Source organism: Psittacula echo, assembly GCF_963264785.1.
Source record: "Psittacula echo genome assembly, chromosome: 5".
In the NCBI taxonomy this organism is placed as follows: Eukaryota; Metazoa; Chordata; class Aves; order Psittaciformes; family Psittacidae; genus Psittacula; species Psittacula echo.
Genome location: NC_137739.1, coordinates 7,914,018 through 7,939,066, shown reverse-complemented (window position 1 = coordinate 7,939,066; position 25,049 = coordinate 7,914,018). Strand labels below are relative to the sequence as shown.

Sequence of the window (25,049 nt, the reverse complement as noted above, 5' to 3'; positions counted from 1 at the left end):
TGGGCTTAAACCACGACAGGTTCTTAACTTTGTGCTCCAGGTCTAGCGTTCTAACGCTATTCAGCAACATCCTTCCTATGTTGGCTTGACCAACCTAATGACCAGCCTGATGACCAACACCTAGTCAAATTATCCTACATAAATCACTTAGAAACAATGGGGAAAAGGCAGGCATGAGAAACACAGAGAAAAGTGTTAGGAAAAAAAATGGCAGATTATGCTGGAATCCCTGCTTACTTGTAATCCTTCTCTCGATATTTATCTTTGGACTTCTTTTTCTTCTTGACCTTCTCATCTTTTTTCATTCTTTGGTCATCTGTCTTGCAGCATTTCTTTCCCATTTCACTTTCCCTTCCTTCTCTGTCACTGTATTTCCTCTTGCCAAGTCTAAGTTTTTCATTTTCCCAGAAAGCGTTGTCAAAATGTGCACAAGCTGAGGCAGGTGGAGGTGCGTGCCTTTCCCGAGAGTGTTTTTCAGACTGCCGCTGAGGTACTGAACCATGACGGAAGTTCCCTCTGTGGCTACTGAAGTGATGGGCTCCTTCCTCCCTGGAGTGACTGGTGCGAGCCCATCTGCTCTGGCAGTGATGATCCCTACGTGATTTGTAGAACTGACTCAATTTGTCAAAGTCCTTATCAAAATGAGAGGACTTCCTCTCTCTACCATCTCCTGTTCCATGAACAGAGTAATAACCCTTGTAACACCTGCGTTTTTCCCATCTCCGTGCTTCATCTTGATAGTATCTTTCCCTGCTCCAAGTTCTCTCTCCTTTGGAATGGGAATACCTATTCCTGTCTTGTTCTGTTCTTTCTCTGCTTCGCGATCTATAACGAGAGTATTTTCCTGAGCTTCTGCTGTTGTTTGGACTGCTTCTTTCATTATGGGAAGGTCTGTACTTCCTTTCATTGTAATAGTCCTGCTTATGATGATATTGCTTATTTGTTTCCATGCTGCGAGAGCGCCTCCTTTTGTAGGAACGATCATCCGCTTTGCTCCTGCTTTGCTTCTGCTCTTTAATCTCAGAGTATTGTCTCTTCTTTCGGTAGTGTTCTTTGTCAGGTTTTTTGGAGTCGTGTATCTTCTCCTCGTATTTTTGCCTATTATCCTCTTCGCATTTTTTATTATTCAGCCCTTCATTTTGTCTGGAGAACTGACTCTCCAGAACTTTATCCAGCTTTGCAATAGAAGAGTCATTAACAGGTGGTACCTCTACATAGTTATTAGAAATGTCCTCCGTATCTTGGCATTTATCTGTAATACCTAGAGATGCAAGTTTTTTAGGACTACATTCAATGTCAGACTTCACAGAGGAAGTTTGCCCTAATTTCTCTTCACTCTCAGGAGACCCTTTGATATACGAAGGGTCTCCTTTTGCAATGAGTGCAGGTTCTTTTGGTCTTCTTGGTTTGTCTTTGTCTCTGCTGTCTTCGGACTCACACTGCCCAACGTATTCCCATTCAGTATCCAAGGATTTTTTCCTAACCTTGTGCTGACCGTTGATACTGGGTTGTACGTTATCAGCTTTTGTTATAATACTTTCAGCAACTTCTTTGGTAGCAATGGTTTCACAGTCTGATACAGTAAAAGGACTCTCAATCTCACAGCCAAGGTTGGAAAGAGGCGTCCTGGATTGTTCATAGACAGACACTGTTTCCGTCACTACGGTTTCCATAAGACGATCGCCCTCAGACTTCTGAGGTGCAGGGACACTGCACAAAATAAAACCACATTTTTCACTTGGAAAAGTTCACCTAAAAGATAAATGTTAGGAGCAAAAATCCCCTTAAGTAAAAGATTTGCTGGCTACTGGTAAACTCTGTCTGTTTCTAAACTCCCTTACACGGTTTGGAAACTGTAGCTTTCTAAAGAGACTCTGTAAGGCAGTCCCCTTTAGAAACCGATTCTTATTCATTCAGCAGCGCCCAGAGAAGGTGTTTTTCTTCTCTTGAGCCTGCAAGGAGTACATTAAAAACCCACACCCAGCACATTTGTCTCCCTCTGCTCACTGCTCTACATCACATCAGTAGCCAGCACCACTAGGTTCGCTCTCCCCTAACTAGAAAAAAGTCAACTCATTAATGTCAGTCCCTCCCCCCAAAATGGGAGGGCAGGAGGTGGGGAATTTACATTGGAAAAAGAAATCCAATCGTTAAAAAAAGGAAAATAATTCCGTGAAGAAACAGAACTATTCTGAGAGGCATCTGCTCGTATTTAATATCAGAATAATACATTTACCTTGTTTGCGCTGACAGCCTGTTCAGGTGGCTGTAGGCCAGGGATTCTAAGATTATTTCTTGAGGAATCGGTGACTCAGATTCAGGTACCTACAATTAAAATGCAGACGTTAACAGACAAAAATATACTACCTTTAGCTGAAAACTGTTTGCAAAATTTCCTCATTAGTTATTAAGCAAGATCACTTTGCCTTACGTGCACTATTGCCATTTCACACATCACCCCTTCCCCACCCTCCCAAATATATTTATGAAACTTATCAAGTACTATCTCAGCTGAACTTTTCTGAAGCTGACATGTTCTCACATGCCAGTTCAGCTCTGCAAATTCTAAGGGGACAACAGCACAAAGTGTTAACGATGAAATTTGTGCTGTGTGTTTTCACAGTATTTCACATGAATTAGGAACATTTTAACGCTCCTGAATACTAAGGACACCATAGGTGAGAAGTTCTAGATGGAACAAACATAACTCACTGGTTCAAGCAATCCATTTGTTTCAGGGAAGAAAATCTCAGAAGGTTTAGCAGGTTGGACTTCACAAGTAAAATCATCAAGTTTCAGTCCATTTTGTTTAGATCCAATATCTAAACTAACAGCACCATTTAGTGAATCATTTTTTGGCAGCTCATGATGGGAACTCTCTTTTTCAGCCCTCTCACAGAAAGAATGGGAATTCTGCAATGTGCCGACCGTCTCCCAAATCACAATTCCGTTGGAAGATACGCTGAAATTCATTTTAAACACGCCATTCGACACCTCAGATTTTCCTGAAGACTCTGCACTGGAAGGAACCGTAGCATCGGAGCCGAGTGTAGGACTTCCATTCACTGCTGGCTCTACAAACATTTCATCAGGAACTTCCTGTCTGGAAATGTCAGCAGCAACTGCCACTGTAGAGGCATCTGAGGTAGACTCTGCTCTGAAAGAGTTTGTAATTGTGGAGGAAGGAACGGCCTTGCTGAGATCCTCATTCTCCAAAGCACTGGTAAGATGGCCAGCCTGTGACACGGTCTGCCGCTCAGGCAATTTGTTATTAATACTTCTAGTGATCTTCTGGGCTTTCGATGGATCCGTAGCTGAAGGCCTGGTAATTGCCCAGTTTTGAATGCAAGCTGTTGGAGCTGAAGATAGCCTTTTTATGGAGATACCAACACGATTTGTATCCTCTTCTAGGGGTCCATTTCCATTTAAATGACTTGAATTCTGTATTTAAAAAGAAAAGATTGCAAGATGAATATGTGCAATCACACAGCACTTATGAAAACATTAAATTCTCCTACTAAATATTTCTACAAATTGCCTCACTACCTAAGAAGAAAAAACACCCCACTTCCAATATCGACCTAAGTCCAACAAGTGTGTTTAATTCCTGCTGCTTTTGATTTACTGCATATTGGTATCAAATGAGCCTCATTTTTGAAACCCACACAAACAACTTAACATTGACTAAAGCTCTTCCCAAATGTATTTATTTTCCCCTTTAAACATTCCCCGAAAACACTGCAATAATTGCTCTGGTACGCAGGACCAAGAAAAATCGTTTTCACTGACTCAGCTAAATGAACACTGGCGGAGTGATATTGAATTATTACTACTACTATTGTTCTTATCATCATCATCATCATCAAGAACTAATAGGCTCCTTCAAGCGTCTGAAAAGCGTAGCTCCCAGTGCTTTAGAAAGCACTTTGAGTTGGAAGTATAATGAAGTAGCATGGCTGCACAATTTAGGATTAGCCACTGTTGGAATAATTCTGGCTGTTGCTGACGGTTGTGAAGAAAGCTGCAGTGTGGGAGGGAAAATAAAACTCAGACGCTACAAAACAACAACACACCCCCCACCCCCAGTCAAAAGAAAACAACATTATCAATTTGGTGCCATTATCTGCTCCCTGCAAATTACCTTAATCATATGAGGAGGAAGCTGCGGTCCCATAAATCCGTCCTGCTTACTATTAGGCCCCCACTGACCAAGGAATGAGCAGGGGTCAGACGGTGCTGGTAAGTAAAAACCACGTTCTCCAAGTGTCAAATCATAGCGCCTTGGGAAAAAAGCAGTGATCTCAGTTTAGAGTTTTTCTTTCAGCCTGGTCTTGGATTAAACCCCCTTCTAAAATTTGAAAAGAACAGATGATGTGACACACAAGACATGTACAAAAGGCTCAACCAAGACTACAAACTAAAAAACAGACAATGGTCTCCCTACAATGACTATCCTTGCCAGAGCGACAGCTCACCCTTACATCATCTATGGCGTAATTTCTCCTCTTCTACATTAGCCAGCTACAAAGACCAGATAGACAGCAATGTACACAAGCGCACCAGTTTAACGCCAAGCAATGAAAGGCAGTAAATGCTGTGGGCAAGTTCAGGTTAGACAGAACCAAATTCCAGAAATTGTAATCTTTTCCTAGCACAGAAATAACAACACCTGAAAAAAAGACAAGTATCAGTAACAGGAAAGTAAATATATTCTGAACAGGTTCAGGAGTTGGTATTACCTGACATAAAAAAGTAAATAAGCTTGCTGATTGAGAACTGTTTGGATATCAGAAGGCTCCACTACGGCATCATTCATTCGATACCAAAATCCATTGCCCGCCTGCAAATAAAAGACAGTGACATCTTTAGACAAAATGCATGTTGCTCAAATGCCATCACAGGTAGAACTCTTCAGCACAAACCATCCAAACCAAATCAAACAGAACACACCATCCAACTTTTCCCCATCAAAACGGTGGTTACCAGTAACATTGATTTTCTTTGTTTATTTTACCCTGGGAGAAATCAAGCTGGTACCCACCTTTATGAAGCAGATATAGTGTCCTGCACTGCAGCCAAACCCCAAATGAACAAGAACTGCATATAAAGAATAGATGAGTGGCTCTCCCATCGATTGGGACATATAGGCTCGAAGATCCAAATATTCAGGGTATTTTACATCCTAAACACAAAACAGGAAGATTCAAAAATTACCCGGAATCACTTGGTGGAACAGCCTGAGAAAAACCCTTCTGAAAACACAGGCTAGGATCACACAAATATATTCTTGATTCATTGAAAAATACCTCTTCTCAGAAACAACATTTAGTCATTTAAGCTGCAGAGAACTCTTTTCTGCAGAATTAGCTCTAAGAGTGAGGTATACCCCTATGGTTACCGTAAGCCACAGTTGTTAGATGGACTTTTCTTAGACTATTGTTATTAGTCTCTAGTTACAGCCTGCAAGCATTAACAACTTTTAAATCATAGAATCACAGAATCATAGAATAGTTAGGCTTGGAAAGGACCTTAAGATCATCTAGATCCAGCCCCCCTGCCATGGGCAGGGACACCTCCCACTAAACCATGCCACCCAAGGCTCTGTCCAACCCGACTTTGAACACCGCCAGGGATGGAGCAGTCACAGCTTCCCCGGGCAACCCATTCCAGTGCCTCACCACCCTAACAGTAAAGAATTTCTTCCTTATACCCAATCTAAACTTCCCCTGTTTAAAATGATATTTTCTTGGGGAAATCTCCCATTCCAAGAAGATAAAGCTGCTTTACGGCTGCAAATATACCTTGTTGATCTTGCCACCAGTAAAATCTGCAAATCTTTTCAGCGATATGACGAGAACTTTGGAGGAGCGATGTATTGTGTACCTCTTGGAGGCAGAAACCATGTTTTCGCACCTTAAAAACCAGCACAGACAAACGGTTAACGGCAAATTCTTCCCCCTCCCAAAACTCAAACAAGTGTTCATCTCTCGCACAGGCTTATGAACCCATACGCTGCACTTCAAGCTTGTTAACAGACAGAAGGTAACAGGATGTAAGCGGACAGCTCTACAAAACAAAGGATTTAGAACATTATCTTTCGATAGCCAAGCAAACATCTGAGCATCTATCCTAATGACAAAAAGGAAAGGCTTCCCAACAATTCAGCATGAGAACCCTGCAAGACATTTTTTAGTGAGCCATTAGAGGCTGCTCATGTTAACGACCACCGTTCACACGCACTGAGACCCAATCCCACTTTGTTCCACAGGGAACACTAGGACCTTCAGCAAGCTGATTGTTGCCTCCCACCCCAAATCCTTGTCCTTAGCTCCATGCTTCAGCTCACCACTACTTAGCAGACATCCCCTGTAACTTCTGGCCAGACAAATATTTCTGTGTGCAATCTCACTCTTACGAAGGCTAATAAACACCAGTAGAGGCAGCAGTAAGGAATAAAAGTCTAATATGAGCTAATGGCCAGAATTCTTCTATTTCCAGATATTCATGTGATACATGAAACGCGTTCTCTTGTGTTCAGATGGAATTAGTAAGAATCTTACTTGCTACACTTATAGCTGTTTTCTCCGCCCAGTTGTTCAGGTTTCACAAATTGTTCTAGAGCCTCGGTGACAGACGTAACGGCCTGGATGAATAAGAAAGTAGAGCACTAAGTCACTGGAAATGCAAAACTTCAAACGCTTCCTGGTAGTTTGCGAGAGACCCTTGCTAGTTCATCCTCAAGCGACCTACTGCCAACCGGCAACCACTGTGAAGGAGGCAGAAACCTCAGAGTACGCTGAGCATTTACCTCCTGTGGAAACGATTCTACTCTGAAACAAAACAATAGAGTTTGCAGTGCCACAGACAGCACCTGTGCTATGCTATGGCATCAAGAATGAGAACAGTGAAACCCATCAGCCTAACGACAGATGTATGCTGAAGCAGGATAATGGAGAAGTGTGAGAGTATAGGTGTTTGTGTAGACATAATTACTGCTTTTACAGCTTAAACCCACTGCAAACATGGAGAGCATCTAGATGCCTTCCACACAAGACCAAAGGATTGCCGCTCCCATCCAGCATCAAGCTCTTTCCTTTTAGCAGTGTATCTTTTTCAGTAAAATGCCTTTCTTTGGAAGGCTCTACAGGTCCCCATACAGCTCAACCCATATTCACAAAACACCTTACCTCTATATCCAAAGTAATATCGAGGAATGGTTCGTACGTATCAGAAACGGCTTGGCAGTTCAAGCATTTCACTGGAATCAAAATACAAATGCTTAACACTGACTGGACAAATTTAAAGTCTTCACACGTATTACTTTAGTCAAAGTCCTTTACTACAGACAAACAGACACAGACCAGTTCAAAGGAGAGGAAGATTTTTAACAAGTACCTTGGGATCTTAGGTATCCTCCAAATATTTGATAAATAAGTGTGGTGGCTTGAGAAGATATGTCCAACCTGGAAAGAAATGATAAATCAGACCTCAGATGATGCGAGGCTCAGATTTAACTCTTCAAACAGTTTTTACCAAGGACACGGATTTTAATGCAGTATAGTAAAGAAAGGAGTAAAAGGGGCTAGAGAACAATCAAAAGTTAAATAATTTGTTTATGCTTACTTGGTGCTTCCATTCAAGCAAGTTTTCTGCAAAGCATCAACAGTGAAGGACAAGAATTCATGTGCATCCTCTTGACTGCCGTAACGGAAATGCTTTCCTATTCCTAATAAATAAGAAGGTGGTCATATTTATCTCGTAGAAATTGAAAGAAAACTTGTATTTCTAGTATCTTCCTTCCAAGTATCAAAATCATTCCTATGCATCAAATAGTTCTTTGAAAAGTTACCAAATATATCAAAATAAAACCATCTGAAATTACTTACTTTTAAGGCCATGGATAACAGATGTAGGTTTGATAGCATTATTAGAGCAACACAGGACTTGGTTAATGTGAGCTTCCAATGTACACATCATACAGAAGCCTTTTTCATGACCTGAAGAGTGAAAGAAGCAACAGTCTAGCCAAATATGCATTGCTACAAAAAAACCAAAACCCAGCCTTATGAATTAATAGTCTTTAAGCTAAAGGTACAATGTGCATTCTTCATGTGCATCCTCTTCTCCTAAGGCGTCAATATCCCGACAGTTTTGTGGCATTTTAAGACACAATCCTGTACAGAATTTAAATGATGACTGAGTTTGCATTAAAATGCATTTTCTGATGAGCAATCTAAGTCACTATTGCAATGACTTTTTTTTTTTTTGCAGGCTGACACGAATGTGAACTCCACAGGCTGCCGAATATATGACAAAACACTACTGACATTGATGACACAGCACTAAGAGAGAATGCCTGTTATTTTCAGCATACTGCTGTGAGGTGAGCTACGTGACACAGAGCTAAGAAACCTCCGGGAGAAAGGAAAGATTAAATTATTTCTGCCCTCCCTTTTGCAACAGGGTTCTTAACTGGAAACATTTTTATCTATGTTAAAAAAACACACTTACATTTCTAGGAATAAACACTAAGATGCCAAACCAAAAAGCATGCATGTACCTTTGTCAAAATAGACCTAGATGGAGATGAAAAGAGGCTCCTATGCCTAAATCAATTCAAGCATAGAAGTGCAAAGAACACAAATTCCAACGTTCAAAAAATACGAACTTTTAACTAGAATAAAACCAGTCTACATTTTAATACTGCCCCACACAGATTTCCATTTCAGGACAGCAGAAATTGGCTCGTAGTGCTTTCTAGGGTGTGGGCCTTTTTAATGGGTCAAGAGTGAACGTGTCATTTATTGCAATATTAACACACTACGGTATCTAGGCTGCAGACACAAAGAAGCTATGATGCCAACATCCTAAATTTTACCTCCTTTCTACCAGCAGGAAACCCAAATCCCAAATGTTCATCAAATGCCTTCCTTTGCAACGTACTTCTTTATTCACACAAAGCAAGAAATGGTCCTTACTTGCAACTTTACCATTGTGCATTAAATGAACAAATGCACTTTATATGCCATTCCGAGCTCCCTGCTAAATAACCATGGAATCACAGAATCATTTAGGCTGGAAAACACCGCGAAGATCGCGTTCAAAGCCGGCTTCTACAGGTAAAATGGGAAAGCCGCGAGTTTTCTCCACAGAATCCCTGTTCTTCTTCCACCTTTGCAGCTGCCCGACATACTTATAATAATGCTAGAAAGTACTCACATGACTTGCTGTGTTCAAGAGACAGCATGTAATTGGCCAGAGGAGGTGTGTATGTCAAACACTGCAGAGTAGCATTAAGGTAACACGTATTGCCCAGATTCTGCAGTCCAACTCCAACATTCAGTGGCTGTTGCCAATCCATGCAGATTTTCTCAGGTGGAAAAAGAATTTCACGTGGTGGGGCAATTCCATCGTTAACAACTGCAAGAAAATTAGATTTCCAAAAATATTTACGGTTTCTGTTTGAAAAAGGCTGTTTAAAAGGTAGCATTCTGCAGGAGCACCCAGAAGAACCAGGTCTACTCCACAACCCAAAAACACATGATGGAACAGCTGAAACACTGCCACTTGAATTTGCAGGTCAACACACTGCTTTGAACCATCATTTTCTAGCACCAGTCCCTTCAGTTGCCTTAGGGGACTCACAAAATTGCAGCCTAGCGCTGAAGGCTTTATTCATCACAACCCTGTTTTATATCAGTGCAACAAATGAGAACTGCGTTTTCTAACTTTTGGGGTTTTTGTTCTGAAGAAAAGGGGGGAAGGACAGAAGGCACACTTACTTAGCTCTCCCTGGCCAAAAGGCTTGGGTTTTTCCGTGCTTCTACAATAAATAGAACCTCCTGGTCCCTTCTTTGGCTCTTCTGCAGGTTGTACCCAGCCAAAGTTTGCGGTGCATGCTGTCACTTTCTTGGCACGCCATTTGTTGGCCCACCTGAATGACAGCTTTTTAAATATTGAAGGTATTCTCCTCTTTATAGTCATCGTTCATATCTGTATCAAAGATAAAAGTTCTGGTTGACTTCAAAATATCACAAAGCATTCCAGAAGGAGATCCTGTCACTCAGTCGCAAAGAAATAACTTGAAGGACTAAATAGCTGGTAACAAATATTAAAAAAACCCCAAACGACAACAACCAAACTAAAAACCCCACTCACAACACTGTGTTTAAGTGGGGAGCAGCGATTACGCATTTGTCTCATGACAAAACAAACATTTGCAGCAGTGACTGTAAAACAACAACATACACAAAAATGCCTAAGTAGAAATAAGGAGCAACAGGAAACTACTACAGGTAGACATGAAGACATGAAGGCACTTCTATGTCTCTAAATTGCAAACTATACTTCCACAAAGCAACACTACAGGAAGACAAAAAAGCCCAAACCAAACCAACAACAGAAAAGTAAAACCAAACCCCCGAAAAAAAAACCAAAAACCAAACACACACACACACACAAATTCGAAATAAGGAACATCCCGAACGGACACACACACACACACACACCCACACCCCCACCCCCACACCCCCAGAGGCCACACTTGTTTGCTTTCATAAAAAATAATCCATCTGCCAACCCAGGAAACCCGCAGTCAATTATCACTTTAACCTTACCTGGAAGCGAAGGGCTCCGAGTTTGTCAGCTCCGGGGTCGTGACCGTGGTCTCCGTCCGCCCAGGGGTTTCTCTGCTCTCCCAAGGCGCGTCTGCCCAGTGTTTCACCGGGGTCTGAGGGTCTGCTTCTCCCGGGTCGCAAGATAAGCTCCCAAAGTCGGTTAACGTCATAGTACCAGTTCCAAATGGAACTGCCCGGCCTTCCGTCACCAGCGCTGAGCCTGAGGCACCTACCCGCTCACCCTCCGCTCTGCCTTTCCGAGGCGTTTTGGTCCCTAAAAGCATTTTGGCACCGCTGCTCTCACGGACCGGCGCGGCACGCAGCACGTCCGCTGTCGGGAGCGGCAAGAGCCCAAACACAGCCAAACCAACCCGACCCTGACGCGGCAGGCGAGGGCAGAGCACGGCTCCGAGGGATCCCTCGCTTCCCCTCGCCTCGCCCTTCTCCCTCCACCTCACGCTCCGACCCAGCCCCACCGGGCACCTCCGGCCCGCGGCAACCGGTGCTGCGGGGGCAGGCGCAGCGCCGCCCCGCCTCAGCGCTCTCCCGCCCCGCCCCGCCCCGGTCCTGCCGGGCCAGGCGGTGGTGGCCGTGGCGGCGGTGGCGGCGTCGGCGTCGGCGGGGCTGGGTCCGTCCGCCCCATACTGGGGACGTCGCCCAGCCCCGCCCCGACGGGGAGTCCCACCCCTCCGCTGCCCGGCAGGCAGGAGGACAGCGGCCGGGTGCCCGACCGGCGCCACAGCGGCCGCCAGAGCTGAGAAGAGCCCAGCCGAGCCGAGCCGAGCCGAGCCGGGCCGAGCCGGCTGCTCCCGCCGCTCTCTTTCCCTTCTTTTTGCCGTGCCGGCTCCGCTCAGCAGCTGAGCTGTGTGGCCACTTCCATCAGCCGCGGTGCCAGTGCAGTGCAGGCAGAGAAATGTACAGGAAACTTCGGCTCAGCCGGACTGGCTTAAAATTGACGCTATTCTGACAAAATAAGCGCTACGTTACTGAAACATTTTGAACCGCTTTAAACTGGTACAAAACTGAACCTCTGCCAACTGAGCAGCAACTAGAATGCTTTCTAGGTGAAAACAATGCATATTTTTCAGATTTAGTACATCCCTATGTAGATATGCTGGCTGGAAAAGCTAGGTCTCTTGTAGACCAAATCCTACAAGCTAAGACTTGTGGCTTACCAGTTCCATTTCTAGACTTTCTTAGAAAATGTTTCTAGCTACAGTTTGAATATAAAATGTAAACGCCGCACAGATAGGGACTGATCTAACTCATAACTTGGCGTACACAAGTGATTTGCATGACATACTCTGTATCAATCATTGTTTACAATGTGACGTTCTATGTAAATCCACTGCAATGGTAACGTTTTCATTTATCAGGAGGACCTGTTGCTTCAGCCTGGAGACTGTCTCTAAAATAAAGTGTGAAACCCTACTGTTGCATAGCTCCTCATTTACCAAGAATACATGGGAGGTGCGTGCTGATTTACTGGTTTCAGAGGTTAAGATCTGATTTTGCAACTGCTCTTGTAAGTCAAAGGCCTCTTTGCCTACCTTTAGGCACACTGATTTAAATTGACAGGTTTACTTTTTCAGAGAGAAAATTCCTCACCTGCAAAATAGATTGTTCTTGTAAAGCTGAACACTCATAGCTGTGTTGCTGTGAATGTTACTCCATTAAGAGCTGGTTTCCCACCCTGAATTAAAGAGGGATTTTGTCCGTTCCCTTCCATGAGCTTCAGTCAAATATAAGGCAAGAACAACTCAGATCTCTTGTCCTCAAGTCGATTAATCAGACCAGACAGATAAGTCAGAGGAACTGTATTTCACTGAGGTTCCCAATCACTGCGCTCCTGATGCAGGACCAGTGAATATGAAGTGCATCACAGTTTGATAGCATTTAATAATAAAAATTAAAATCACCCTATGAATTTGTCTGGAGCTAGCCACTTTAGAGAGACAAAGACAACTGAGACTTCAGGCAAGTGACAGTATATTAAGAGAACGGAATTAAAACGTATGGATTTTGTCTTGATGGTAAATGTTTCAATCAGAAATTCTAAGTTTTGATGGTCCACATCGATAAAGTCCAGTTTGAAGATAAAGAGTTGTTGTTTTTGAAGGCAAAGATTCATCTTTTTTGATGGCAAATCCAGGTTCGATGATAAACAGTCAGGTTTGGTGCAAACAGTCAGGTTTGGTGGTAAAAAGTCACATTTGATGGTAGAGAGTCAGTTCTGATGGTAAAGGCAGGTTCAATGGAAAACAGGTTTGGTGCTAAAGCGTCAGGTTTGATGGCAAAGCCAGGCTTGATGGTAAACAGTCAGTTTTGATGGTAGAGTCATTCTTGATGGTAAACAGCCAGGTTTCAGGGTAAACCATCAGCCTTGATTGTACAGTTTTGATGGTAAACAGTCAGGTTTGACGATGAGACGTAGCTGGTTTTGTCAGTAGGTTTAGTTTAGGTAGCGAAGGATTCCATCAGTGAGCTTTGCATCTGAAAGACAAAAGAAGCCAAAGTCACTCCATGTCATGACATTCAATGTCAAACCCTGTCTCAGTGGTTTGGTTTCTGAAAGAGAAGTCTCAAGCCTGCACACAGCTCCACCTGCTCTGTGACTATATTATCCGACGGACTTGAGAAGGTAGCTTCCCCACTTCCAAACTGACTGCAGTTTGGATCTATGCTAAGGTGAAAATTCCTACTTGAGACCCATTCATTTAATATTTTTAAAGACAGACCTTCCACAACAGGAAGTTCGTTAACATCTATGGACCTGAGGAAATACTCAAATTCTGCAGACTTAACAAATTGCTTTTCACAGCCCTCATATCCCACTTGTGTTGCAAGCAGTGGATCAAAGTGGGGTTCTAGCACTGTGTTTATCGGTTAACATCTCTTACGCCTACACAGATAGTGCACTAATCTTAATGCCCCTGACCTGTGTAGTGGGGTGCAAGACATTGAATTTCTTCCTATACTTTTGACTGGTTTAGAAAGAACCAGATTTGGCCACCTGCTGGCAAAACCATTCACTAAAGCCAAACCAGTCCCAGTCACTGCAAATGCGGAAGGCTGAGGGAAACACGCAGCTTAAAAATAGGAAAACGGATGCAGCGTTTCATGCGTGTATGGAATGTTATTTCTTTTACCACAGGTGATGACTTGCTGTGTGTCACCTATTTTGTAGTAATTTCTGCACATCTGACTTTGGATGCAGCAAACATAAGCCCTCAGATTAAGGACCAGTAAGTCTTGGTTTGTACACAAATCCTGACAGGGGCTATTTGTGGAATATGTGGAATTAAAAATACATAATTGTTGTAACCTAATCAAGAACAGTGCGCAGATCTGGCTCTGCCCTGGGTTCAGCAGGCTGGGCTTAAACCACGACAGGTTCTTAACTTTGTGCTCCAGGTCTAGCGTTCTAACGCTATTCAGCAACATCCTTCCTATGTTGGCTTGACCAACCTAATGACCAGCCTGATGACCAACACCTAGTCAGATTATCCTACATAAATCACTTAGAAACAATGGGGAAAAGGCAGGCATGAGAAACACAGAGAAAAGTGTTAGGAAAAAAAATGGCAGATTATGCTGGAATCCCTGCTTACTTGTAATCCTTCTCTCGATATTTATCTTTGGACTTCTTTTTCTTCTTGACCTTCTCATCTTTTTTCATTCTTTGGTCATCTGTCTTGCGGCATTTCTTTCCCATTTCACTTTCCCTTCCTTCTCTGTCACTGTATTTCCTCTTGCCAAGTCTAAGTTTTTCATTTTCCCAGAAAGCGTTGTCAAAATGTGCACGAGCTGAGGCAGGTGGAGGTGCGTGCCTTTCCCGAGAGTGTTTTTCAGACTGCCGCTGAGGTACTGAACCATGACGGAAGTTCCCTCTGTGGCTACTGAAGTGATGGGCTCCTTCCTCCCTGGAGTGACTGGTGTGAGCCCATCTGCTCTGGCAGTGATGATCCCTACGTGATTTGTAGAACTGACTCAATTTGTCAAAGTCCTTATCAAAATGAGAGGACTTCCTCTCTCTACCATCTCCTGTTCCATGAACAGAGTAATAACCCTTGTAACACCTGCGTTTTTCCCATCTCCGTGCTTCATCTTGATAGTATCTTTCCCTGCTCCAAGTTCTCTCTCCTTTGGAATGGGAATACCTATTTCTGTCTTGTTCTGTTCTTTCTCTGCTTCGCGATCTATAACGAGAGTATTTTCCTGACCTTCTGCTGTTATTTGGACTGCTTCTTTCATTATGGGAAGGTCTGTACTTCCTTTCATTGTAATAGTCCTGCTTATGATGATATTGCTTATTTGTTTCCATGCTGCGAGAGCGCCTCCTTTTGTAGGAACGATCATCCGCTTTGCTCCTGCTTTGCTTCTGCTCTTTAATCTCAGAGTATTGTCTCTTCTTTCGGTAGTGTTCTTTGTCAGGTTTTTTGGAGTCGTGTATCTTCTCCTCGTATTTTTGCCTATTATCCTCTTCGCATTTTTTATTATTCAGCCCTTCATTTTGCCTGGAGAACTGACTCTCCAGAACTTTATCCAGCTTTGCAATAGAAGAGTCATTAACAGGTGGTACCTCTACATAGTTATTAGAAATGTCCTCTGTATCTTGGCATTTATCTGTAATACCTAGAGATGCAGGTTTTTTAGGACTACATTCAATGTCAGACTTCACAAAGGAAGTTTGCCCTAATTTCTCTTCACTCTCAGGAGACCCTTTGATATACGAAGGATCTCCTTTTGCAATGAGTGCAGGTTCTTTTGGTCTTCTTGGTTTGTCTTTGTCTCTGCTGTCTTCGGACTCACACTGCCCAACGTATTCCCATTCAGTACCCAAGGATTTTTTCCTGACCTTGTGCTGACTGTTGATACTGGGTTGTACGTTATCAGCTTTTGTTATAATACTTTCAGCAACTTCTTTGGTAGCAATGGTTTCACAGTCTGATACAGTAAAAGGACTCTCAATCTCACAGCCAAGGTTGGAAAGAGGCGTCCCGGATTGTTCATAGACAGACACTGTTTCCGTCACTATGGTTTCCATAAGACGATCGCCCTCAGACTTCTGAGGTGCAGGGACACTGCACAAAATAAAACCACATTTTTCACTTGGAAAAGTTCACCTAAAAGATAAATGTTGGGAGCACAAATCCCCTTAAGTAAAAGATTTGCTGGCTACTGGTAAACTCTGTCTGTTTCTAAACTCCCTTACACGGTTTGGAAACTGTAGCTTTCTAAAGAGACTCTGTAAGGCAGTCCCCTTTAGAAACCGATTCTTATACATTCAGCAGCGCCCAGAGAAGGTGTTTTTCTTCTCTTGAGCCTGCAAGGAGTACATTAAAAACCCACACCCAGCACATTTGTCTCCCTCTGCTCACTGCTCTACATCACATCAGTAGCCAGCACCACTAGGTTCGCTCACCCCTAACTAGAAAAAAGTCAACTCATTAATGTCAGTCCCTCCCCCCAAAATGGGAGGGCAGGAGGTGGGGAATTTACATTGGAAAAAGAAATCCAATCGTTAAAAAAAGGAAAATAATTCCGTGAAGAAACAGAACTATTCTGAGAGGCATCTGCTCGTATTTAATATCGGAATAATACATCTTCAGTGCTGATGTCTGCAACCCTACATGTACAGTGTGGAATTTGCTGTACTGGTTCAAAGCTTTCTACTAAATAGAATTAGCAAAGGGGTAAAACAATGATAAACTTGGATGAAATCTTGTTTTCATCAGAGTATACCCGGTTTACCTTGTTTGCGCTGACAGCCTGTTCAGGTGGCTGTAGGCCAGGGATTCTAAGATTATTTCTTGAGGAATTGGTGACTCAGCTTCAGGTACCTACAATTAAAATGCAGACGTTAACAGACAAAAATATACTACCTTTAGCTGAAAACTGTTTGCAAAATTTCCTCATTAGTTATTAAGCAAGATCACTTTGCCTTACGTGCACTATTGCCATTTCAAACATCACCCCTTCCCCACCCCCAAATATGTTTATGAAACTTATCAAGTACTATCTCAGCTGAACTTTTCTGAAGCTGACATGTTCTCACATGCCAGTTCAGCTCTGCAAATTCTAAGGGGACAACAGCACAAAGTGTTAACGATGAAATTTGTGCTGTGTGTTTTCACAGTATTTCACATGAATTAGGAACATTTTAACGCTCCTGAATACTAAGGACACCATAGGTGAGAAGTTCTAGATGGAACGAACATAACTCACTGGTTCAAGCAATCCATTTGTTTTAGCAAAGAAAATCTCAGAAGTTTTAGCAGGTTGGACTTCGCAAGTAAAATCATCAAGTTTCAGTCCATTTTGTTTAGATCCAGTATCTAAACTAACAGCACCATTTAGTGAATCATTTTTTGGCAGGTCATGATGGGAACTCTCTTTTTCAGCCCTCTCACAGGGAGAATGGGAATTCTGCAATGTGCCAACCGCCTCCCAAATCACAATTCCGTTGGAAGATACGCTGAAATTCATTTTAAACACGCCATTCGACGCCTCAGATTTTCCTGAAGACTCTGCACTGGAAGGAACCGTAGCATCGGAGCCGAGTGTAGGACTTCCATTCACTGCTGGCTCTACAAACATTTCATCAGGAACTTCCTGTCTGGAAATGTCAGCAGCAACTGCCACTGTAGAGGCATCTGAGGTAGACTCTGCTCTGAAAGAGTTTGTAATTGTGGAGGAAGGAACGGCCTTGCTGAGATCCTCATTCTCCAAAGCACTGGTAAGATGGCCAGCCTGTGACACGGTCTGCCGCTCAGGCAATTTGTTATTAATACTTCTAGTGATCTTCTGGGCTTTTGATGGATCCGTAGCTGAAGGCCTGGTAATTGCCCAGTTTTGAATGCAAGCTGTTGGTAGAGCTGAAGATAGACTTTTTATGGAGATACCAACACGATTTGTATCCTCTTCTAGGGGTCCATTTCCATTTAAATGACTTGAATTCTGTATTTAAAAAGAAAAGATTGCAAGATGAATATGTGCAATCACACAGCACTTATGAAAACATTAAATTCTCCTTCTAAATATTTCTACAAATTGCCTCACCACCTAAGAAGAAAAAACACCCCACTTCCAATATCAACCTAAGTCCAACAAGTGTGTTTAATTCCTGCTGCTTTTGGTTTACTGCATATTGGTATCAAATGAGCCTCATTTTTGAAACCCACACAAACAACTAAACATTGACTAAAGCTCTTCCCAAATGTATTTACTTTCCCCTTTAAACATTCCTCGAAAACACTGCAATAATTGCTCTGGTACGCAGGACCAAGAAAAATCGTTTTCACTGACTCAGCTAAATGAACACTGGCGGAGTGATATTGAATTATTACTACTACTATTGTTCTTATCATCATCATCATCATCAGGAATTAATAGGCTCCTTCAAGCATCTGAAAAGCGTAGCTCCCAGTGCTTTAGAAAGCACTTTGAGTTGGAAGTATAATGAAGTAGCATGGCTGCACAATTTAGGATTAGCCACTGTTGGAATAATTCTGGCTGTTGCTGACGGTTGTGAAGAAAGCTGCAGTGTGGGAGGGAAAATAAAACTCAGACGCTACAAAACAACAACACACCCCCCACCCCCAGTCAAAAGAAAACAACATTATCAATTTGGTGCCATTATCTGCTCCCTGCAAATTACCTTAATCATATGAGGAGGAAGCTGCGGTCCCATAAATCCGTCCTGCTTACTATTAGGCCCCCACTGACCAAGGAATGAGCAGGGGTCAGACGGTGCTGGTAAGTAAAAACCACGTTCTCCAAGTGTCAAATCATAGCGCCTTGGGAAAAAAGCAGTGATCTCAGTTTAGAGTTTTTCTTTCAGCCTGGTCTTGGATTAAACCCCCTTCTAAAATTTGAAAAGAACAGATGATGTGACACACAAGACATGTACAAAAGGCTCAACCAAGACTACAAACTAAAAAACAGACAATGGTCTCCCTACAATGACTATCCTTGCCAGAGCGACAGCTCACCCTTACATCATCTATGGCGTAATTTCTCCTCTTCTACATTAGCCAGCTACAAAGACCAGATAGACAGCAATGTACACAAGCGCACCAGTTTAACGCCAAGCAATGAAAGGCAGTAAATGCTGTGGGCAAGTTCAGGTTAGACAGAACCAAATTCCAGAAATTGTAATCTTTTCCTAGCACAGAAATAACAACACCTGAAAAAAAGACAAGTATCAGTAACAGGAAAGTAAATATATTCTGAACAGGTTCAGGAGTTGGTATTACCTGACATAAAAAAGTAAATAAGCTTGCTGATTGAGAACTGTTTGGATATCAGAAGGCTCCACTACGGCATCATTCATTCGATACCAAAATCCATTGCCGGCCTGCAAATAAAAGACAGTGACATCTTTAGACAAAATGCATGTTGCTCAAATGCCGTCACAGGTAGAACACTACAGCACAAACCATCCAAACCAAATCAAATAGAACACACCATCCAACTTTTCCCCATCAAAACGGTGGTTACCAGTAACATTGATTTTCTTTGTTTATTTCACCCTGGGAGAAATCAAGCTGGTACCCACCTTTATGAAGCAGATATAGTGTCCTGCACTGCAGCCAAACCCCAAATGAACAAGAACTGCATATAAAGAATAGATGAGTGGCTCTCCCATCGACTGGGACATATAGGCTCGAAGATCCAAATATTCAGGGTATTTTACATCCTAAACACAAAACAGGAAGATTCAAAAATTACCCGGAATCACTTGGTGGAACAGCCTGAGAAAAACCCTTCTGAAAACACAGGCTAGGATCACACAAATATATTCTTGATTCTTATAAAAATACCTCTTCTCAGAAACAACATTTAGTCATTTAAGCTGCAGAGAACTCTTTTCTGCAGAATTAGCTCTAAGAGTGAGGTATACCCCTATGGTTACCGTAAGCCACAGTTGTTAGATGGACTTTTCTTAGACTATTGTTATTAGTCTCTAGTTACAGCCTGCAAGCATTAACAACTTTTAAATCATAGAATCACAGAATCATAGAATAGTTAGGCTTGGAAAGGACCTTAAGATCATCTAGATCCAGCCCCCCTGCCATGGGCAGGGACACCTCCCACTAAACCATGCCACCCAAGGCTCTGTCCAACCTGACTTTGAACACCGCCAGGGATGGAGCAGTCACAGCTTCCCCGGGCAACCCATTCCAGTGCCTCACCACCCTAACAGTAAAGAATTTCTTCCTTATACCCGATCTAAACTTCCCCTGTTTAAAATGATATTTTCTCGGGGAAATCTCCCATTCCAAGAAGATAAAGCTGCTTTACGGCTGCAAATATACCTTGTTGATCTTGCCACCAGTAAAATCTGCAAATCTTTTCAGCGATATGACGAGAACTTTGGAGGAGCGATGTATTGTGTACCTCTTGGAGGCAGAAACCATGTTTTCGCACCTTAAAAACCAGCACAGACAAACGGTTAACGGCAAATTCTTCCCCCTCCCAAAACTCAAACAAGTGTTCATCTCTCGCACAGGCTTATGAACCCATACGCTGCACTTCAGGCTTGTTAACAGACAGAAGGTAACAGGATGTAAGCGGACAGCTCTACAAAACAAAGGATTTAGAACATTATCTTTCGATAGCCAAGCAAACATCTGAGCATCTATCCTAATGACAAAAAGGAAAGGCTTCCCAACAATTCAGCATGAGAACCCTGCAAGACATTTTTTAGTGAGCCATTAGAGGCTGCTCATGTTAACGACCACCGTTCACACGCACTGAGACCCAATCCCACTTTGTTCCACAGGGAACACTAGGACCTTCAGCAAGCTGATTGTTGCCTCCCACCCCAAATCCTTGTCCTTAGCTCCATGCTTCAGCTCACCACTACTTAGCAGACATCCCCTGTAACTTCTGGCCAGACAAATATTTCTGTGTGCAACCTCACTCTTACGAAGGCTAATAAACACCAGTAGAGGCAGCAGTAAGGAATAAAAGTCTAATATGAGCTAATGGCCAGAATTCTTCTATTTCCAGATATTCATGTGATACATGAAACGCGTTCTCTTGTGTTCACATGGAATTAGTAAGAATCTTACTTGCTACACTTATAGCTGTTTTCTCCGCCCAGTTGTTCAGGTTTCACAAATTGTTCTAGAGCCTCGGTGACAGACGTAACGGCCTGGATGAATAAGAAAGTAGAGCACTAAGTCACTGGAAATGCAAAACTTCAAACGCTTCCTGGTAGTTTGCGAGAGAACCTTGCTAGTTCATCCTCAAGCGACCTACTGCCAACCGGCAACCACTGTGAAGGAGGCAGAAACCTCAGAGTACGCTGAGCATTTACCTCCTGTGGAAACGATTCTACTCTGAAACAAAACAATAAAGTTTGCAGTGCCACAGACAGCTCCTGTGCTATGCTATGGCATCAAGAATGAGAACAGTCAAACCCATCAACCTAAGGACAGACGTATGCTGAAGCAGAATAATGGAGAAGTGTGAGAGTATAGGTGTTTGTGTAGACATAATTACTGCTTTTACAGCTTAAACCCACTGCAAACATGGAGAGCATCTAGATGCCTTCCACACAAGACCAAAGGATTGCCGCTCCCATCCAGCATCAAGCTCTTTCCTTTTAGCAGTGTATCTTTTTCAGTAAAATGCCTTTCTTTGGAAGGCTCTACAGGTCCCCATACAGCTCAACCCATATTCACAAAACACCTTACCTCTATATCCAAAGTAATATCGAGGAATGGTTCGTACGTATCAGAAACGGCTTGGCAGTTCAAGCATTTCACTGGAATCAAAATACAAATGCTTAACACTGACTGGACAAATTTAAAGTCTTCACACGTATTACTTTAGTCAAAGTCCTTTACTACAGACAAACAGACACAGACCAGTTCAAAGGAGAGGAAGATTTTTAACAAGTACCTTGGGATCTTAGGTATCCTCCAAATATTTGATAAATAAGTGTGGTGGCTTGAGAAGATATGTCCAACCTGGAAAGAAATGATAAATCAGACCTCAGATGATGCGAGGCTCAGATTTAACTCTTCAAACAGTTTTTACCAAGGACACGGATTTTAATGCAGTATAGTAAAGAAAGGAGTAAAAGGGGCTAGAGAACAATCAAAAGTTAAATAATTTGTTTATGCTTACTTGGTGCTTCCATTCAAGCAAGTTTTCTGCAAAGCATCAACAGTGAAGGACAAGAATTCATGTGCATCCTCTTGACTGCCGTAACGGAAATGCTTTCCTATTCCTAATAAATAAGAAGGTGGTCATATTTATCTCGTAGAAATTGAAAGAAAACTTGTATTTCTAATATCTTCCTTCCAAGTATCAAAATCATTCCTATGCATCAAATAGTTCTTTGAAAAGTTACCAAATATATCAAAATAAAACCATCTGAAATTACTTACTTTTAAGGCCATGGATAACAGATGTAGGTTTGATAGCATTATTAGAGCAACACAGGACTTGGTTAATGTGAGCTTCCAATGTACACATCATACAGAAGCCTTTTTCATGACCTGAAGAGTGAAAGAAGCAACAGTCTAGCCAAATATGCATTGCTACAAAAAAACCAAAACCCAGCCTTATGAATTAATAGTCTTTAAGCTAAAGGTACAATGTGCATTCTTCATGTGCATCCTCTTCTCCTAAGGCGTCAATATCCCGACAGTTTTGTGGCATTTTAAGACACAATCCTGTACAGAATTTAAATGATGACTGAGTTTGCATTAAAATGCATTTTCTGATGAGCAATCTAAGTCACTATTGCAATGACTTTTTTTTTTTTTGCAGGCTGACACGAATGTGAACTCCACAGGCTGCCGAATATATGACAAAACACTACTGACATTGATGACACAGCACTAAGAGAGAATGCCTGTTATTTTCAGCATACTGCTGTGAGGTGAGCTACGTGACACAGAGCTAAGAAACCTCCGGGAGAAAGGAAAGATTAAATTATTTCTGCCCTCCCTTTTGCAACAGGGTTCTTAACTGGAAACATTTTTATCTATGTTAAAAAAACACACTTACATTTCTAGGAATAAACACTAAGATGCCAAACCAAAAAGCATGCATGTACCTTTGTCAAAATAGACCTAGATGGAGATGAAAAGAGGCTCCTATGCCTAAATCAATTCAAGCATAGAAGTGCAAAGAACACAAATTCCAACGTTCAAAAAATACGAACTTTTAACTAGAATAAAACCAGTCTACATTTTAATACTGCCCCACACAAATTTCCATTTCAGGACAGCAGAAATTGGCTCGTAGTGCTTTCTAGGGTGTGGGCCTTTTTAATGGGTCAAGAGTGAACGTGTCATTTATTGCAGTATTAACACACTACGGTATCTAGGCTGCAGACACAAAGAAGCTATGATGCCAACATCCTAAATTTTACCTCCTTTCTACCAGCAGGAAACCCAAATCCCAAATGTTCATCAAATGCCTTCCTTTGCAACGTACTTCTTTATTCACACAAAGCAAGAAATGGTCCTTACTTGCAACTTTACCATTGTGCATTAAATGAACAAATGAACTTTATATGCCATTCCGAGCTCCCTGCTAAATAACCATGGAATCACAGAATCATTTAGGCTGGAAAAGACCGCGAAGATCGCGTTCAAAGCCGGCTTCTACAGGTAAAACGGGAAAGCCGCGAGTTTTCTCCACAGAATCCCTGTTCTTCTTCCACCTTTGCAGCTGCCCAACATATTTATAATAATGCTAGAAAGTACTCACATGACTTGCTGTGTTCAAGAGACAGCATGTAATTGGCCAGAGGAGGTGTGTACGTCAAACACTGCAGAGTAGCATTAAGGTAACACGTATTGCCCAGATTCTGCAGTCCAACTCCAACATTCAGTGGCTGTTGCCAATCCATGCAGATTTTCTCAGGTGGAAAAAGAATTTCACGTGGTGGGGCAATTCCATCGTTAACAACTGCAAGAAAATTAGATTTCCAAAACTATTTACGGTTTCTGTTTGAAAAAGGCTGTTTAAAAGGCAGCATTCTGCAGGAGCACCCAGAAGAACCAGGTCTACTCCACAACCCAAAAACACATGATGGAACAGCTGAAACACTGCCACTTGAATTTGCAGGTCAACACACTGCTTTGAACCATCATTTTCCAGCACCAGTCCCTTCAGTTGCCTTAGGGGACTCACAAAATTGCAGCCTAGCGCTGAAGGCTTTATTCATCACAACCCTGTTTTATATCAGTGCAACAAATGAGAACTGCGTTTTCTAACTTTTGGGGTTTTTGTTCTGAAGAAAAGGGGGGAAGGACAGAAGGCACACTTACTTAGTTCTCCCTGGCCAAAAGGCTTGGGTTTTTCCGTGCTTCTACAATAAATAGAACCTCCTGGTCCCTTCTTTGGCTCTTCTGCAGGTTGTACCCAGCCAAAGTTTGCGGTGCATGCTGTTACTTTCTTGGCACGCCATTTGTTGGCCCACCTGAATGACAGCTTTTTAAATATTGAAGGTATTCTCCTCTTTATAGTCATCGTTCATATCTGTATCAAAGATAAAAGTTCTGGTTGACTTCAAAATATCACAAAGCATTCCAGAAGGAGATCCTGTCACTCAGTCGCAAAGAAATAACTTGAAGGACTAAATAGCTGGTAACAAATATTAAAAAAACCCCAAACGACAACAACCAAACTAAAAACCCCACTCACAACACTGTGTTTAAGTGGGGAGCAGCGATTACGCATTTGTCTCATGACAAAACAAACATTTGCAGCAGTGACTGTAAAACAACAACATACACAAAAATGCCTAAGTAGAAATAAGGAGCAACAGGAAACTACTACAGGTGGACATGAAGACATGAAGGCACTTCTATGTCTCTAAATTGCAAACTATACTTCCACAAAGCAACACTACAGGAAGACAAAAAAGCCCAAACCAAACCAACAACAGAAAAGTAAAACCAAACCCCCGAAAAAAACCAAAAACCAAACACACACACACACACACAAATTCGAAATAAGGAACATCCCGAACGGACACACACACACACACACACACACACCCCCACACCCCCAGAGGCCACACTTGTTTGCTTTCATAAAAAATAATCCATCTGCCAACCCAGGAAACCCGCAGTCAATTATCACTTTAACCTTACCTGGAAGCGAAGGGCTCCGAGTTTGTCAGCTCCGGGGTCGTGACCGTGGTCTCCGTCCGCCCAGGGGTTTCTCTGCTCTCCCAAGGCGCGTCTGCCCAGTGTTTCACCGGAGTCTGAGGGTCTGCTTCTCCCGGGTCGCAAGATAAGCTCTCAAAGTCGGTTAACGTCATAGTACCAGTTCCAAATGGAACTGCCCGGCCTTCCATCACCAGCGCTGAGCCTGAGGCACCTACCCGCTCACCCTCCGCTCTGCCTTTCCGAGGCGTTTTGGTCCCTAAAAGCATTTTGGCACCGCTGCTCTCAC

General features: G+C 42.5%; 2 protein-coding genes across 2 annotated transcripts; both read right to left on the bottom strand.

Moving 5' to 3' along the window:
* Positions 1-233: 233 nt before the first annotated feature.
* On the bottom strand, positions 234-9,984 carry LOC308222336 (ubiquitin carboxyl-terminal hydrolase 42-like; the record flags this gene model as incomplete). Its single annotated transcript, XM_080620234.1, has 14 exons — positions 234-1,710; positions 2,237-2,325; positions 2,713-3,441; positions 4,142-4,280; positions 4,740-4,840; positions 5,042-5,182; positions 5,802-5,913; positions 6,561-6,643; positions 7,188-7,258; positions 7,396-7,463; positions 7,624-7,726; positions 7,887-7,997; positions 9,220-9,420; positions 9,783-9,984. 14 exons carry the CDS (start codon positions 9,982-9,984, stop codon positions 234-236), a joined length of 3,627 nt encoding a protein of 1,208 aa, XP_080476360.1.
* Positions 9,985-14,223: 4,239 nt separating this feature from the next.
* LOC308222335 (ubiquitin carboxyl-terminal hydrolase 42-like) lies at positions 14,224-24,119 on the bottom strand (the record flags this gene model as incomplete). Its single annotated transcript, XM_080620233.1, has 14 exons — positions 14,224-15,700; positions 16,371-16,459; positions 16,845-17,576; positions 18,277-18,415; positions 18,875-18,975; positions 19,177-19,317; positions 19,937-20,048; positions 20,696-20,778; positions 21,323-21,393; positions 21,531-21,598; positions 21,759-21,861; positions 22,022-22,132; positions 23,355-23,555; positions 23,918-24,119. The coding sequence occupies 14 exons, from the start codon at positions 24,117-24,119 to the stop codon at positions 14,224-14,226; spliced, it is 3,630 nt and encodes a 1,209-aa protein (XP_080476359.1).
* Positions 24,120-25,049: the final 930 nt, after the last annotated feature.